Below are 16,466 nucleotides of genomic sequence, written 5' to 3'. Positions count from 1 at the left end.
TTTGGACATGTTGCCGTACTTGCTTTTCTTGCTGTACTCCTCCAGCTTCCGAAATAGCCGCCGTTGGTTTGGGAAGCCTTTAACCCATGCCAGCGTGTGTGAGAGTGAACGCGGAGCCGCTTGAGCTCCTTTCCGCAACCCTCGTATTGAATAATTTCCTCCCTGGTTCCTGCTGCCCGTCTCTGATGGGTGCTGTGCTGGAAGGGGGGGGACGGGGCGCAGCCCCCCCCGGGGCGGTTTGTCAGCTCGCCAGCTCTTTGCTGGCTTTCTTTCCTGATTGCATTTGAATGTGGCCACTTTCATGTGCTGCTCATCTTCTGTCCCACAACTTGTTTGGTGAAGATGAGTTGAAAGCAAAAGTGCCGTTTGATGCCGTGATGAGAGCTATGAACTTCTGCTGATAAAAACCCAATTAACCGGCTTCCTCATTCTTCACCCAAATGGGCCGGTGCTCTGCCGATGCGCCGTGTCCCGTCCCACCAGCTTGCGACATACCTGCGGCGACGCGGAAAGCGTGGGCGAAGCGAAGCCGTTCTGGTGGCCTAACCCTCCGGTTTTGGGGACTGGCTTTCCTCTTCCATCCCTGTCCCGTCGGGAGCTGGTGGCAGAGGGTGGATGAGACCCTCTCCCCGCGGGAGATGCTGCGTGGGAGCCGATGGGCTCGCACCGGAGACGAACGGGTCTCTAACGGTGTCCCACTCCCGACTTCAAAGCCCGGGCGCTGGACATGTCAAACCCAAATAATGGCCCTTAGACAACACGGGGTTCCTTGTCTTGGAGGCTTGTCTGAAGACCGTGACCAGAGTAAATGCGATTTTGTTGAGCCCTGTCCCTTAAGCCTCAGCCTCTTTTCTCTTCTCCTCCTCCCTCCTGACCTTTTCGGCTCAGCGCTGTCCCCCGACAGCCCCTGGCAGCTGATCTCATAGCTCAGCCTTTCAGGGCCCTAATAGGGATGAAAAGCCCGATCAGAAAGGGCCAGTGTCCCGCACCCAGCCAGGAGGTAAATACCCAGCGCTTTGATCTGCTCCTGGGCCGGGGAGGGGGGGCCCTGCCTGCAACAAAGACCCTGGCCAGGGGTGAAGGTGCCCGCTTAACTCTCTGGCTGCTGGGCAGCCCGGCCCCTGCCTGCGCCCGGTGGGCAGCTGCCTGCAGCTCTTGCCCGGCCAAGGGTTTTCCCCGCCGCGGGGAGCTGGGCACCAGGCTGTGTCTGCCCAGGGAGTCGGGCTGCCTGCCCCTAAGGATGCCCTTCCCCAGGAGACACGATTTCCAAGAGCGTCTCTTTAACGCTGACACGACCCATTAGTAAAAAATAAAACGTGTTTAACTCCTCAGTGCTCCTGAAAAACAAGGTGACGTGCAACCTGGGCAATGGCAGCAAGGAGGTGACATCCAGCTGGCACCCGTGCATCGCCATCGCTCTGCGCCCGTCCTCTTCCTCCCCTTCCAGCCCTGCTGCCCTGGCAGGTCTGCAGCAGCGGGGTGCCGGGACACCAGGGAATCTCCTGGAGCTGCCGGTGCGTGGACCCTGATGGACCCTGCTCTTCAGCGATGGTCACCTCCGAGGGCTTCCTCCGTAACTCTGGAACTAGAGATTAAAACTCGGCTCCTTTTGGACTAAACTTCCAGAAAGAGACTTGAAAGGCAGAAGAAGCCTTCGACTTGATGAAGACTTGAAAAAAAACCCCAGCATACAGGAGCGGCTGGGAAGGGTGTGCAGCAGATAAGTGCAGGCAACGATTTCCTTGGCATATTCTTTTAACCGCTTCTTCATGGAGACCCTCTCCCCAGGCTTTTCCCCGATTGCTTCTGTACCTACAGCACTTTCTTGGTGCCAGGGTACCGGGAAGAAGCTTGCAGGCACCACCGCAGCTCCAGCCTGGCATGAAAGGCTGCGTGTTGTAGCTTCTGCTGCGAGCTGGGACGCTGGGCGATTGCCCGGGGTGTGCATGTGTGGCCATGGGTGCTGGGGTGTGCGATGGGTGCTGGACCAAGAGCACGCTGGAGGCTCCAAAAAGCACTGCCACGCTTGGACCGTGGGACGTGCAGGGTGCAGACGGGTTGGGCGTTAATGAATCGCGATGCGCAGCCTTTTTCCATCTCTTTAATTTCTAATGATCTGTGTTTTGAACGTCTCTCGCCTGGGCTGGCTGCGCTGGGGAGGGCTGCCTAGGTTGCGTGCGGCACCTTTAAAAGCTTGCCTTTCTGGGGAGAATTGGTTTTATTCACCATTTGAAGTTTCTTTGCCCTAGGAATGATGGTTTTGCTGCTGCTGCTGTGTAATGACTGTGCTCTTTGATCCCGCCTGGCAGCGCAGAGCGGGTGTTAACACAGCTAATTGAGAGCCGGCTGCGGTGGGATGGCAGGGAGCAGGGGGGCGGCTGCTCACCCCTCTGCGTGGGGGTCGGCCCTGACTTGGGGGGCAGAGATCCTTCCTCCATCCTTCACTCAGCGAGTGGGCAAGTCCTCACCTGGATAGTCAGGGGGGTCTTCAGCTTATACTGGAAATCTCCACCTCCCGTAACCTGGGGTGTTGCTGGAGACCATCAGGGCCGTGTGCTGGCACCCTCCTGGGGCAGGGGGCTGAGACCACCTCCTCGGGGTCCTGCTGGCCGCTGGCTCAGCAGCCGGTGGCCCCTGGCTGGGGCAGAGCAGGTGCTGCCGTGCAGAGGTGTCGGCAAGCTCCGGCAGCCGAGGGATGGAGCGCTGTGAGCCGAGGGCGATCGCGCTCTGCGCCGGGCTCCAGTCCCCGCGTGGGTGCAACACCGGTGGGTGCACGGCAGCAGCGGCTGCTCCCCCGCTGCGGAAGCAGGGCTGACTCCTGTCCCGGCCGTGGGGTTATTTGCAACTCTGGGCCAGGAGTTGCACCAACGTAAACTTCCCCGCTGCCAGCAGATTCCTGGTGCTTATGCAAAGTTTACCTTTAATTGCAGTGGGGTTTCCTCCTGGCTGTCCCACAGCACGCTGAGCTCCGCTCCCTCCCCGCTGCCCTGCACCTCCTCGGCTCCCCACGCTCTCCCAGGCAGGAGATTTGCACATGAATCAGCCTCCCTGGTACGCGATAACTTTGATTTTTCTCTGAGCCGCCTCCAGCCCGGCACTCGGGCAGCGCTGGCTCCGCATCCCCGCATCCCTCCCTGCAGCATCTCGCGTGTGAGGAGGAGCTGGCGTGGGCATTGGGCTTGCCGGGGTGGGTGGCACTGTCCCCCTGCGAGTCCCTCTCCATCCTCTTCACAACAGATTTCTCAGTCAGAGTCGCAGATGTTTTGCTGCCTAACTGAAGAGATTTACACCCTGTTAAAGCGCAATAAGTGCTTTCCTCCTCTCCTGCTCCCAGCGGGGCCCACAAATGACTCTGGCAGAGCATCAGGTGGAGAATTACATGGCACTTTTTTTCCTGACCTGTAACCAGCTGCTTGGGGCTACCGCAGAGGCTGCGAATAACCTTTCTCTTCCACTGACGTTCTCTTTTTTCGGAAGGGGGTGGATAGACCTGAAGGCAAAGGCGTTATTTGGTGCCCTGGTCCCCCCGAGCTGTGCAGGGAGCTCCCCGGGACGGGGATGCAGGGAGCTCGCAGGGCTTTTCTGCGCAGACGTCTCAGCAGCATTGGTGCAAAAGGGTTCGTGAGCAAGTAAGCAAGCGGTGGTCTTGCAACCAAGGGATGCTTTCTGGCCTTGATGAGGTTACCTGCAATGTAGCTGTGACTCTTAATTATGATGCTAATTCGGATTGGTTATAATTTTTCCATCAGAAAGCTATTTTAATGGGAAATTAGGTTTTCACGTAGGTGTTGCTTGTGTTTAAGTGTCCTTTTCTGTGCAGTACTTCAGCGTTGCCTGTTGTTGCCCCAGGAAAGCACCCTAGACAGTCCCAAACCAGCACTCAGGGCCGGGAGCGGTGCTGTGGCACGCGAGGATGAGTGTGGCTGGGTGGTGTCCTCCCTTCTTGCATCCTTAACCCGGCTGGCGCTGCTGGACCTGTGCTTTGCGAATGTAACTGCCGCTCTTTATAAGGGATGGGGCTAATTTAACGCTTCTATTTATCTTTGTGGGGTCTGACCCTGGCCAGGAGGAGAACAACTCCGTCCCAGCCGGACCTAGTGCTATCCCTTTCATTCCTATTTCCAGAAGCGTGTTTGAACCTGGTGGTTTTCATTGTGGTGCGTTTGCTGGAGCAAGAAGCGCGGGCTGGGATGTCCGAGTTCCCCAGGGCACGCGGCGAGCAGCCTGTCTTCTGCCGTCACCCCCGGCTGTCCCCCGCTCGCCACGTGCATGGGAAGGATGGAGGTGAAGTCCCAGGTTCCTCCTGGTGCAGGGAGAGGCATGTGTTTTTATATATAAAATCTATGTATTTAGCCAGGCAATTCCAGGGCTGGGTGTGTGGTGCTGGCGGGCGTTCGCATCCCCCTGCCCACCGTCTACTTGGGTGCTCCAGGACTTCCCAGGAGGACTTAACACCTCGGAGAGCCGAAATCCCCTCCAAGCACCATGGCCGTGAACGAGACCTTTGTGTCAGCCAGGAACTGCGTTTGCCATGTGCCCCTCCAGCTTTGCGCCCCGCTCGGCTGTTTTCTAGTAAACACCCACGTTTTTCTGAGCTGTTTGTGAGACCGAGACAGTAAACCCAGAGGAGCAAAGAGGAGGATGCAGATAACGAACAGGGAGGGTGGTGCTTGTGAAACTCTGGTTTGGATCTTAGGGTGCTTTGGAAGCTGGCAGGACAGAGCGGGAAGGTCGTGGTGGTTGCTCCGAGGATCTCCACGTGTTTCCCACCCGGTGGCAACAGCCATCGCCATGCACAGAGCAGCCTGGAGCAGAGTTTTTCCTGCCAGAAGGGGTTTTTTTGGGTAATGAGCAGTAGGTGATGGTGGCAGCAGCCAGGCGGCCAGGCTGAGGCTCCTTGCCCGTGGTGGTCGTCTCCTGGTGCCCTCCGAGGCTGGGGCGGTGAGCTGGGGAGGGGGGCAGCCCCAGGGCACCCTCGGGGTTAGGGGTGCAGGGGCAACAGGCTGCTCGGCTCTTCTCTTTCCACAGCAGACTGGGAGGCTGGAGCGGCTCTTGAGCTGCCAGGAGGGTGTGTGAAACCTTAGCCTTGCACCTCCTGCAGCCGTTCAGGGACGGGACAGGGCTGGGCTGGCTTGCACACGCGTTTCTGGGGCTTTAGGGCCCCTTCCCGGCGCAGCTGCCTCTGGGCTGGAAGGCTGCTGCCGGCCTCGCTGGCAGCGTGACAGCGTGGGGCTCGGCTCCCCCCGCGCAGCCCCTGCCCTTGCCCTGGCAGCCGACCCAGCGAATGCGCCGGAGCTGAGGGAAAGGGCTCGGGGATGATGTGTGCAGGGAGGGGGCGGCGGGCTCGCCTCCCTTCAGCAGGGTCCGGCAAGGAAATAATAATAGTAGTAATACTAATATTAATAATAATAACGGTGATACCGTGAGCGCAGGCTGCAGCAGCACCCCTACCAATGCGGCAGGTCTGTGTAACACCCGCGCCTCAGTACTGAGGGTACGTAAAGCAACTTGAAAGTCTTGGAGGAGAGAGAAGGTGGCGTGAGCTAGATTTTTATTTTAAATAGAGGCTGCTTGCGGATTCATGCGAGGGTCTGGTGGCACGGGGTCTGAGCACACCGGAGACGTGTGAGGGACATCTTCAGGGCCACCCGTAGGGCCTTCAGGGGCTTTCAGCCTGGTGTGGGTGTCCTGACTGAGCTGTGGCTGATCTGAGCCCGCTCTACACCGGCTGCCCCTCAGCAGGGTCGGTCAGTGCCTTCCCACCACCCCCTCTGCTCCGGCGGGACGGGGGGCAGGCTGTGGGGGTACCCCGAAGCCCTGGCAGCGAGCGGCGGCGGTGCCGGTGGGATGCTGCTGCCTCCGCCTCAAGCTGCGCGATGGAAATGGGAATCTTGGACAGGTCTGGGGTCGTCCGGGCTGCATCCACGCAGCGCCTGGCTGGGTCTGGAGCAGGGCTGTGGCGCACAGATGGAAGAGTAATTAAGAATAATGAAAGGAAAGAGACTTGGATTCGCTACAGTCTCAGCACATTAATTGTGCTTTGGGGCTGAAATCATAACGGAGTCCTGCTAGAGGGAATCCAGAAGAGAAACCAAACGTCTCACTCTGTCCAAAGCTGACCATTTAAGAGACCCTTGCCTTCATCTGCTGCCAGGTATTACTTCCAGAGTCTCCCCTCTGCCAAAACCCAGGTTCTCATTTGAAATATTTTTAGGGGAGGAAGAAAAGCTCCAGTGACACTCTGAGTGCTCGCGGTGGGGAGGCAGAGCGAGATGCACCGGGGACAGGTGGAGGTGGAAACGTGGGGTTGTTGGGGTTCTCCTGCCCGCAGAGGGGTCTGTCCCAGCCGGCCGGCCTCTCTGCCTCTCTCACCGGGCTGGGACTTGGTGTTTTGCTGGTCTGGTGCCCGAGGACTGGGGTGAGTCGTGCCAGCAAGCGGAGGTCCTGCCTGTGCTTCCATGCAGGCTTGAGCATCTCTTCCAAATTGACAAGCAATTACATGGTTAATGGTATCAATGTTAAATCCTCATCACTCAGCAGCCTCGGGCTTAATGCTTCATTAAGGCAAAGGCATCTAATAGCTCTCCGGGCTGAGAGCTGCCTTTTCTTTAAGGCCGAGTAGAAGTCATCTGTCCAGAGGCTGCTTTTGCCCTCCCGGTCCCACAACCAAACTGTAAGTCCCTCCGAAATGGAAGGGGGGCAGGCCAATGCTCCCGTGCACTCCGCCTGGCTGGGCCTGGCCGGATCAAGCCTTGCTGATGTGCTGGGCCGTGCGTTGCCAAAGCGGTGTGTGAAAAGCACGGCTGACGTGTGAGACCTGCCTTTTCCAGTTCCCCCGGGTATCCCCAGCTCCCTGCCCGTCTTCGCTCATCGTTTTCTAGCTCTGCCTCGTGCCACCGCCCCGCGCCCGGCTCTCCCAGGCTCAGGGCTGCCTCTCGCCTCTCCCTGCAGCCCGCCGTTGTGCCTGCGTATTTAACCTTTTTCTCCCCTGCCTTACCTCGCGTTTGTCGACGATGAATTTTAGCCGCCATCGATGATGGGTGGTGCCTCCGCGAGCACAGCAGCGAGTATCGCCGGCGCTTTGGGCTCCCGTCTCGCTGCTCGCCGGGTGCCTCCCGGATCGCCCGGCTCTGCTGGAGCGGTGCCTGCTCCTGTGGCCTTCTGCTGGTAAATCTGCCGCTCTGAAAACCAGAAACAGCGGGAGGATCAGCTCTCCGTCTCTGGGCTTTGCAGCGAAGCACGACGGAGCAGCTTGCAGTGCCGCCGTCAGTGGGGACCCCGCGGCCGCAGACCCCTGCCCGCCTCCGGACCTGCTTCTCAGAAACGCGTCTGTCTGTCCTACGTGTGTGCATAAAACTCGCCAGAAGTTGCGCTCTCTCTTTTAGCCATTTGGATGGGATTTTGACTTTTGGAAGCCCGGCCAGCTGTGTGGAACATCTTTCTTTGCTTTGGTTTGGCCCATTTTGGATCTATATAGAGCGTGGCAGCATGTGTCCTTGTTTCAAGAGGCTGTACCGGAGACAATCACCATGGTTTTTGCAAGTGTTTTACCCTTTTAGCTGCCCCCTTTTATGTTCCCTCAAATAGCTGCTTCATTTTTTTTCATGCAGTTCCCTTTCAAAGCCACTTTCTCCCCTCATCATTATGATCATCAGAAAAAGAAGAGGCTTCTTGAACAAAGTCCTGCGTGCGGCGCGGGAGGAAGGATGCTCAGCTGCCTCCCCTCGTCCGTCCCTGTGACTCCAGCTGGCATTCCTCTCTGCTGTTTGGATGTTTAATCTTTTTGTCGTATCCGAATGCAACGTCTCCGTAGTTATTTTGGAGGAAATTATGTCTCTGCGTGCTCTACCTTTGCAGGATCTCCTAGTTCCCCGCACTCAAGCCATACTTACTCTGTAAATTGTTTTGATACTTTTGGGTTATTACCTTATAAATAAGACCTTGTGAGGTCTCACAGAGGCTGGGTTTTACCGACTGCTCTGTTTTCTCCTGCCCCGCTGCGTTGCAGCATGAACGGGTGAAGTCTATTTGAGAAGGAGCAACCCGTGGCATGCCGCTGGGAAGCCTGGAACCGCTTCAGGGCCATGAGCTGGGACGTGTGGGCTCGCTCCATCCCAAACCCAGTGCCTGGGAGAACCGGGCTGCCCTGCCTTCTGCCGGAGTTAGCTCCCTGCGATGTTTTTACGGGGAGCTTTCGCTCAGGCGTCTGACTTCGGTTCACGTTGGGAAGAGCTCGTGCAGGCTGCAGGGGGAGGTTTCTCTGCTTTCCCAGGCGTTTGCATCGGGATTTGTGCTGACGGTGCTCCTGTCAAAACGCCCACCAGTGAATCCCAGATGCGTGGATGTACGGCTCCGTCCAGGGAGCTGCTGGCAGCAAAACCCCGCTGCGGGAGAGGCTGTAGCTCAGCCAACAGCCCCACGACTTTCTGATTAGTAAAACATTTGCTGGTGTTTCACACGAGAGCCTTGATTGCACAGAGGCGTTTGGACAGAGCTGATGGACTTTGAGCCTTCATCCCGGCGTGATCCAGGCTTTGCCTTCCAAAGTAGCCCAGCATCGAGTCTGGGCATCCCGAGGGTCCTGCGGCTGGAAAGGGAGCGCGGAAGGAAAAGAAAGACCTGGCTGCGTAACCTGGCCTCTTCCCATCACCTCTCACTGACACCCAGCGGGGTCTGATGGATTTGTCCCCACCGGCCATCGGTCGCCCACCCGCCCCAAATCTGAGTTTTTCTGGGGTGGAGGCAGGAATTGGGCTGCACAGGCAACCTGAACCCCGGGGCTGAGTTTTGGTGTTGGGGCTCGGGGCAGATGTTGGCTGTGTTGTGTTGGCCGAATCCTGCTTCGCTTCACTGCCTCGTCTCTGTAAAATCATCCCCGTAGCTTCGTGAACTCTCCACGCATCGGCCTTCCCTAAGCCCCGCTCGTGCCGTGCGCCATCGCCACGCTCCTCCCGGGTTTTGTTGCTTCCCTGGTTGAATAAATCCCTGTGCCTGGATCTGGTGGAGCACCGGGATGATTTGTGTTTGCCATAATGGATGGAGGTGCCGGCTCGAGAACCGTCCCTGCTCGCCCGGGAAGGGAGAGCGTGTTTAGCAGAATCTGCCATTTTGGTGCTTGATCCTGTAATCCTCTGGTTTGGGGGTGGATTGTTTTTTTTTCCTCTTGTGTGTCCCCCCCCTCCCTCGAGCTGTCCCCGATGGGTGGGGGTCCTTTCCTTCGTGGTGGCAGTGGGAGACGTGTGGCTCCCTGTGCTCCCACAGGATCGAAAGGCTTAAAAATCTGTGCCGGCTAAAGCAAAAAGTTAATGTGAATTTAACTGACTTCTGCCCTGCAATTAAAGCCACTCAACCCCATTGGGGCTCTGAGTTTACATTCTTTACTGAGGCACAGTGTGTAATTATATATGTATAATTTAAACTGTGCATATGCATGTGTTCCTATTATACACCGAGGAGCAAAGGAAATTATCCAGGAATTAAAGGGGGAGGAGGGTGCAGGCGTGGAGAATGGCTCGCTTGTGTGGATGTGGCAGCGAGGGGAAGCTGGAGGGATCACATCCTCACCACTGCAAACATCTTTGGAAGGCGCAGGAAACGAGAGCTCGGTGTATTAAACGCTTGCGGTGGGCTCCGCACTGGGGCACGAAGGAATGGCTGCAGCGGGGGGTCAGGAGCGAGCCCCCGCGTCGGGAGGTGCTGGGCTCCTGCCGGGTCCCTCGTGGTGCCTGGGGACAGCGGGGACCTGCCTGTCGGTGCCCTTCCAGCTCCTGGGAACCCCCCTCACGTTCCCTCTCTTTTCTTGCAGCCACTTCCAACGGGACGCTGGATGGCCTGGAGAACCGGGAAGGAGGGGTCTGCCAGACGCGCTCCATGAAGATTGTCATGAAAGTGGGGCAGGGTGAGTCCTCCTGCGCCTGGGTCTCCCAGCGCCGAAATGCCTTTGCCCAGCGAAACCTTGGCCCCCGAACCAGGGCCCCTGTGCTGCCCTGCTGGGGGGGGCTGGGGAAACTGAGGCTGGGCCAGATGGTCCCTGGAGCCTGGGAGGCCTCCTGGGGTAGTTCAGCAGAATTTCATTTGTAGGATCTTTTTTTCTCTCTTTTTTTCTTTTGCCAACGCTCACACACGTTTGGTGCGTTGGGATTAAAACGGAGTGATTGTCCTGGGTTACCTCCTGGCCAGTGTCCCGGTGGGAAGCTAGCTCAGCACACGGGACCCGTGAACTGCGCAAGGTCATCGGCGGGGGGTTGGCACGGACGGTGCCCCCGTGACTTGCCGGCCACCCGAGCGGGGGGTTTGAGCTGGGCAGGGGTCAGCGCTCGAGCCCAGCGTGGTCCTGGCAGCTTGTGGTGGCCCCTGCGCTGCAGGGACAGCCCAGGCGAATGGTGGCAGCGGGACACCGAGGGCATCACCATCAGCGGTGCTGTGGCACACCGTGCTCTTCTCCCGGAGTGGGCTGCCCAAACCCTCCCGTCCCGAGCTGCGGGGTGCCTCCCAGCCCCGGCCATGCCCCAGGCTCGCTTCGGCCCCTGACTCGGATGCACAGCTCCTGGTGGCTGCTTTTCATTATTATGTTTTCACTCTGGGGCCAATATTTATAATAAACAGAAGAAGCAGTGCTGCAGCCTTGGCAGGCTCCCTTCCCTTCCTGTTCCTCCCGCTGCCTGTGCAAGAAACTTGCCCCAACCCACACACGGGAGCTCAGCAAACATAAAAGCGGGGGGGGATTAGGGTGGGGGGGCGGCTTCCTACAAGCCCTGAAGCAGCTCCCATCGCTCCCGCACCTCCCTTGCGCTCCGTGGGGGGTGGCCAGCTGGGATTTTGGGGGCAGTTGTTCTTTAGGCGGGGCAGCAAGCTGCTGCCGAACAAGTTGAATCGAGGTTTCTCATCCACCCCTTCCCTCTCCTCCCCAGATCCGAACGCGGTGATTCCAGAGCAGCTGACGACGAGTCGGCCGAGCAAGGAGTCCGACAACACCGTGAAAATCGTCACGCAGAGCCCACGCAGCAAGATCCCAGCGGTGGAGGAGCCCGGCAAGCCGGGTGGGTTTTGCCAGGGACACCCCAGGAGAGGGGTGGGGGCTCTGCCTGCCCGCGGGGCCGGAGCCTTGCAGGCAGAGCAGCTCCGAGCCGGGCTTGTTGCACGGATCCTGGGATCCTGGGTGCTCCAGAGCAGGGATGCAGATGGGTTTCCCGTAAGCGTTGTGCCCATCTCTGCTGTCCCGGCTGCTCGCAGCATCTCCTCGCCTCAGCCCTGCTCCTTCTGGCCCAGACCGCTCGGGGCCCGGTGCAGGCAGCCAGGCGCTGCTGCGGTGCGGAGCAGCTCGGGTTTGTTTTCCCAGCTCCGGTATGTCCTGGCAGGAGCTTTGCAGGGAAGTGCTGTTTCAGCACTCTCCTCCTCCTCCTCCTCGCTGCCCATCTGTTCCTCGCAGTACATCTGAGAGGGCTTGGAGGAGGTGAGGTCCTTGGGTTTTTGAGCTGAGCCAGTGTGAAAGCCCTTTGAAGGTGGTTTCCTGAGTTCCTGACCCTGCTGAGAGAAAAGTGAAATCAGATGAAGTGGGGAAGAGTTGCTCTTTTCTTCTCGCCCGGTTCAGCCAGCCAGTCGCTCTCCCCTCGGGGAGCTGGGGCTGCCCCAGCCCAGGGTCAGGAGGACGTGGGGGGTCAGTAATCGGATATCACGGAGCTCCAGGTATTGGAGCCCACTTTCACCAGAGTGTCCAGGTCTGCTGTGGAGAGCGAAGGCTCCCGGGGTTTGGACTGGTTGTCACCCAGACCGAGTAGTGCTCTGCTCCGTTGGCCGGGAGACGGAAAGGGAGGGCAGCGATGCGGGGTGGGAGAGAGGGCACGTGGTCCCTCCTCCGCAGATGCCCCAGGGTTCCTGCCTGCTCTGCCCAGGGCCAGCTATGGCGAGGGGCTCTCCCACCCCGCAGGGCGCAATCCGTGTGCGGAGGGAGCACGGAACCAGCCGCGCAGGGGGAGCGAGGCTGCCTGCCAGGGCCTAACACCCCTCTCCCTTGCCTTGCAGGCTCTGTCAACCAGGACGGCCAAGAGACCCAAGGTCCCAGCGATGGCTTCTTGAGCTCCAAGGTGGCCGTCTTCGCGGCGATCGGTGCCGGCTGCGTCATCTTCATCCTCATCATCATCTTCCTCGTTGTCCTCCTGATCAAGATCCGCAAGCGGCACCGGAAGCACACGCAGCAGCGAGCCGCAGCCTTGTCCCTCAGCACCTTGGCCAGCCCGAAATGCAGCGGGAACGCGGGCTCGGAGCCCAGCGACATCATCATCCCCTTACGGACTACAGAGAACAACTACTGCCCGCACTACGAGAAGGTGAGCGGGGACTACGGGCACCCCGTCTACATTGTCCAGGAGATGCCCCCCCAGAGCCCAGCCAACATTTACTACAAGGTGTGAGGAGCAGCCTGGGCAAGCCGCCGATGCAGGAGCACGGGAGCGCCGAGCGCGGGGGGCAGCCGCCCCCGGGTCTCCCCACAGGCAGTCTGGTGCCGGGAGGGAGGAAGCGAAACAAACCCCACGGCACGGCGCGGGGAGCACCAGGGTCCGGCACCGGAGAGCGGATGGCTCGCTCGCACGCTGATTCTCCCCTTTGTATTTAGTTTTGTAGTTCTCAGCTTTTGTAATCCCGAGACTCGAGGGTGAGCCTTCAGCATCCTCCTCTTCTTCTCCAGACTGCGGCTGGCCGGGGGGGCAGGCGCCGTGCCTTTCTACGCTCACTCGGACACCGCCTGCAAACCCGGAGACTCCACCTCCCCTTTTATTTTTTGGGATTTCCCTCTGTCACCCGTACGTCCTTGAGTGAAGTGTCCGTGTGCCTGGCGCCGCGTCGGCCACCGCTTGGGTCCCGGAGCCTGGACCGATGCCGGGGCCGCGGCGAGGAGCCTCGGTCCGAGGAGGAGTGAGCAGCCGCGGGGGGAGGAGGAGGATGCTTTGCCTAGGTGCCAAGATGCAGACAACTGTGCAGGGAGGAAGCTGGCAAACCCGATTTACTACTACTACTATTATTATTATTATAATTATTTTAATTTTTTGTAACATTTTTATTTTTGTGAATTCCGGGCGGGACTCTGCCCCACCGCCCACCGCCTTCGGGCACATGCCGTCGCCTCCTTCCAGCACGCCGTCCCGTCGGCCATGGGGCAGACCCTGCTGCTCCTGCCACTGCCCTTTTAAACTTTTGTGTTCGTAGCTGTTGACTCTTGTTTTAGTCTCTTTATAAAAAGAAAGAAAGAAAAAAAAAAATATATCTATACCATGTCTCAAGCATTCAGTGCGCAAGAGTCCGGGTGCTCCTCCTGCCCCGCGCGGAGCAGCAGCCTCGGCCCGGCAGCTCTTCCTGGCACCCGAGGACATCCCACTGCAGAGAACACCTTGGCTGAGGGTCTCCATCGGGCTGGGGCTGAGCCGGCTGGAAGCGAAGGGGGGGCAGTGGGAGGGCAGGGGGTAGCTGCAGCCCCCAGTCCCGTCCCCCAGCCGGCGATGCTGCGGGTGGCTGTCCTTGGAAAGGAAAACTGGAAAATAAACCTTCCCGACCCGCAGCCCGTGCCGGGGGCAGCTGGGGGTGTCAGGAGGAGGCCGGCACTGGGGCCGGCTGTAGCGCCGGGCTCGGCTTGGTTGGGCGCTGAGCCGAAGGCTTCTCCACCCGCCTGGTTTAGCAGGAGAACCCGGTGCCGCTCTGCGGGAGCTGCCTTTGGGGACCGGCCCCAGCAGCGCCTGCCCCTGCCCGGGCTCCTGGCGCGGGACCATCACCCGACTGTCCACCTCCCGGGGCAGCAGCCCGGGCTCGCTCTGCCCCTGCCTTGCCGGTCTCCTGCCCAAAACTGGAAGGGGCTGAGCCCTGGGCTCTTCTGGTGGGACCGTTCCCAGCTTCCCCTTCCCGGCAGGACCCGCCAGCACCGCAGCTGATGCCGGTGAGCACAGCGGGGCTGGCGGTGCCCTGCCACCCGCCTGTCCTCGGGCTGTCCCAGCCCGGGGGCTGGTGGCCGCCCCCTCCTTCCTCGCTTTCTTTTCCTTCCAGAAGTAGCTGCTTTTGCTCAGGGAGCAGGCGTGGGGCCGGCGGTGCTGCTCCCCCGGCACGGCTCGCCGCGCTGCCAGGCGGAGGGTTTGCGGTGGCACGGGGTTGCCTGGTCTGGTTTGTGCTCGCCTGTCCCCAGGGCCCCGAACCCCGCGTTAGGAAGTGCCCAAAGAGCGAGAGAGCTGCTCTGCAAAAGTGCCTTGGCGAGGAGCGGGCAGGGGTGGCAGGAGGGGCAGGGCAGGGGACGGTGTCGGGCGAAAACTGGTGGCGCTGCCGGGCCAGGGTGCTGCGCTCGGGGTTTGGCTTCAGTCCTGAGCATCCCTTGGCGTTGCGATGTTTGGTTTGGATGGTTTTTTTTTGAAGGTGGGAGAAAGCAGGAGCTCGGGCTGGAGCGGAGCAGGCTGCCCCGGCTCTCCTCCCGCTTTGGCATCCCGAGGTGAGGACGGCTTCAGGGCCCTAGACCGCTCACCATGCTTGGGAGAGAAGAGCCGCAGCGGGTGCTCCCCCTTGCCCGGCCCTTCTCCCTGCTCCCCCGGCGCCCAGCACCGTGGCCCCCCCCGTGTAGCACCTTTCGGGCCCCTCGCCTCCACGGCATCCGTGCCAGCATCGCCCACCCTGGGCTGCTGCTGCTGCAGGGCCGGGAGCCACCCCAGCCCCGCGGGACCCCCCCCGTTCCGCGCAGGGGGACGGAGTCTGCTCTTAGAAATGACAGAAAATTGTGTCTTAAAGAAAATCGCCCTTTGCTTCCCCTCTTGCATCGGCAAAATCGTGACCTGCAGTTCCCAAAGCGAGCGGAGCCGCAGCTGGGCGGTGGTGGTGGTGGTGGCGGTGGAGGGTGCTTTATCCGTGCGGAGCTTCTCCCCGCAGCCCGGGGAGCAGCGGCTGGCGTGGAGGAGGCAGTTGGGGGATGATTTAGTTTTGGTTTGGTTTTGGAGGAGAAGGGAAGGAGCCTGGCCACGGGTTGTACCGAAAGCAGTCTGACGGCGCGGGGTGGCTTCCCACGGTGGCTCTTTGCGGCGGCGCGGTGGCTGTCCCCAGCCGAGCCGTGGTCAGCGGCCCCCGGCGGCTCCGCTCCTGTTGCCGGGGGGCAGCTGAGAAACCTTGTAAATATGTGAAGAAAGGGTGAAATCTGAACTCTTGGTTTTTGCTGAGCACCTCGGTCTGCTGGGTCCTGAAACAGAGTGTGTCCCTTCGGTTCTTTTCATTGAAAGCATTGAAGTTTGGTTGGTTTCTTCTTCTTTTTTTTTTTTTGTTTTGGTTTTTGTTTTGTTTTTTCTGTTTTGTTTGTGTAAATACTAGTCTTTTTTGGAAGAAATAATGTAAAGATGTTTTGTATAAACTCTGAATTATTTTCTGGTTGCTTTTTCTTAGAAAAACAAATGAGAACTAAAAAAAAAAAAAAAAAAAAGAAATTTTAACCACAAGAACGGGTGTAAAACATTGTCATACTGCGCTCAGCCCCGGAGCAGCCCCGCGGGGCTGTGCTGGTGTGCGGGCGCTGCTGGGCAGAACGGCTGTTGGGGGGCTCGGTCCCTCCGGGGGGGCCGGGCCGGGGGTCCGTGCCCTCGATGTAACGCAGGATGTGCCGGACCCCAAGCAGAGAGCGAGGCCGGGAGCACCGGCTCTGCCCCGGCGCGGCTGGTCGTGCCCCTTGCCGCCGGCACAGCCCCGGCGCTTGCGGCAGGGCCGGCCCTGGCTCCTTCGTGCCCTGGGGCCGGGCAGCGCTTTCAGCCCCGTCCTGAGCCCGGGCAAGAGACTTGGTAACACAAGGTGAACTAAAGGAGCATCAAATTTATCTCCTTTTTTTGTCTTTAACCAAAAAACCTGAACCTCGGGATGCGTAACTCAGCGCAGCATCCCGAGATCCCGATTTCCAGACCTGCGGAGCTGCTGCTCTTGCAGATCCTTTTCCCAGCTGTCCCGGGTTGCCCGTTCCCGACTGCAGGCACGCCGTAGCCCGATCTCTGCTTGGTGCCCGGGCCGGGGGGTGGCTCGCTCCTCTTCAGCAGCGCCCCCGTGTTTTGCAGGGCAGCGCCGAGGGTCCTTCCCTCGGGGAGGTGGCAGTGCCCACCACCGGCATGCCCGGCACGGCCCCGGGGGCAGCCGGGAGGCGGGTGGGAGCTCCTTGGAGTCCAGCTGCTCCAGGAGCCGAGCAGTTGCCTGTGAGTCTGCATTATATCAGCAGAGGGTTGGGGGGGGCTGCTGCAGCCTCTGCTGCCCTGGGGGGGTTTGGAGGTGCTGGAGCAGGGCCGGTCCTCCCCCCCTCCCTCCCGGCTGCACCGCGCACCAGCACACCCGCACCGCGCGCTCCCACATTTCAGAGCTGTGACCACGTCTACATCCCACGGCATCGCATCTGCGCCCTTGCCGCGGTCCCGCGTCCCAAGGGGGGAAGTTCCCCACGTTCCCGGGTGGCCTCACGTTGCACGATCAACCAG

General features: G+C 59.9%; 1 protein-coding gene across 1 annotated transcript in view; it reads left to right on the top strand.

The window, feature by feature from the left end:
• EFNB1 (ephrin B1) overlaps positions 1-13,278 on the top strand; it is a 49,185-nt gene extending 35,907 nt beyond the window's left edge. The window contains exons 3-5 of the mRNA XM_075762982.1: positions 9,806-9,898; positions 10,911-11,039; positions 12,022-13,278. Of these exons, the coding sequence (XP_075619097.1) occupies positions 9,806-9,898; positions 10,911-11,039; positions 12,022-12,410 (611 nt within the window). The 3' untranslated portion in view covers positions 12,411-13,278. The remainder of the gene's footprint in view (positions 1-9,805; positions 9,899-10,910; positions 11,040-12,021) is intronic.
• The last annotated feature ends 3,188 nt before the right edge of the window (positions 13,279-16,466 follow it).

The sequence above is a fragment of the Balearica regulorum genome, chromosome 11, assembly GCF_011004875.1.
Source record: "Balearica regulorum gibbericeps isolate bBalReg1 chromosome 11, bBalReg1.pri, whole genome shotgun sequence".
NCBI classification, from domain to species: domain Eukaryota; kingdom Metazoa; phylum Chordata; class Aves; order Gruiformes; family Gruidae; genus Balearica; species Balearica regulorum.
Note: the sequence above shows the minus strand (reverse complement) of the source record. Positions and strands in the feature narration are given on the sequence as shown.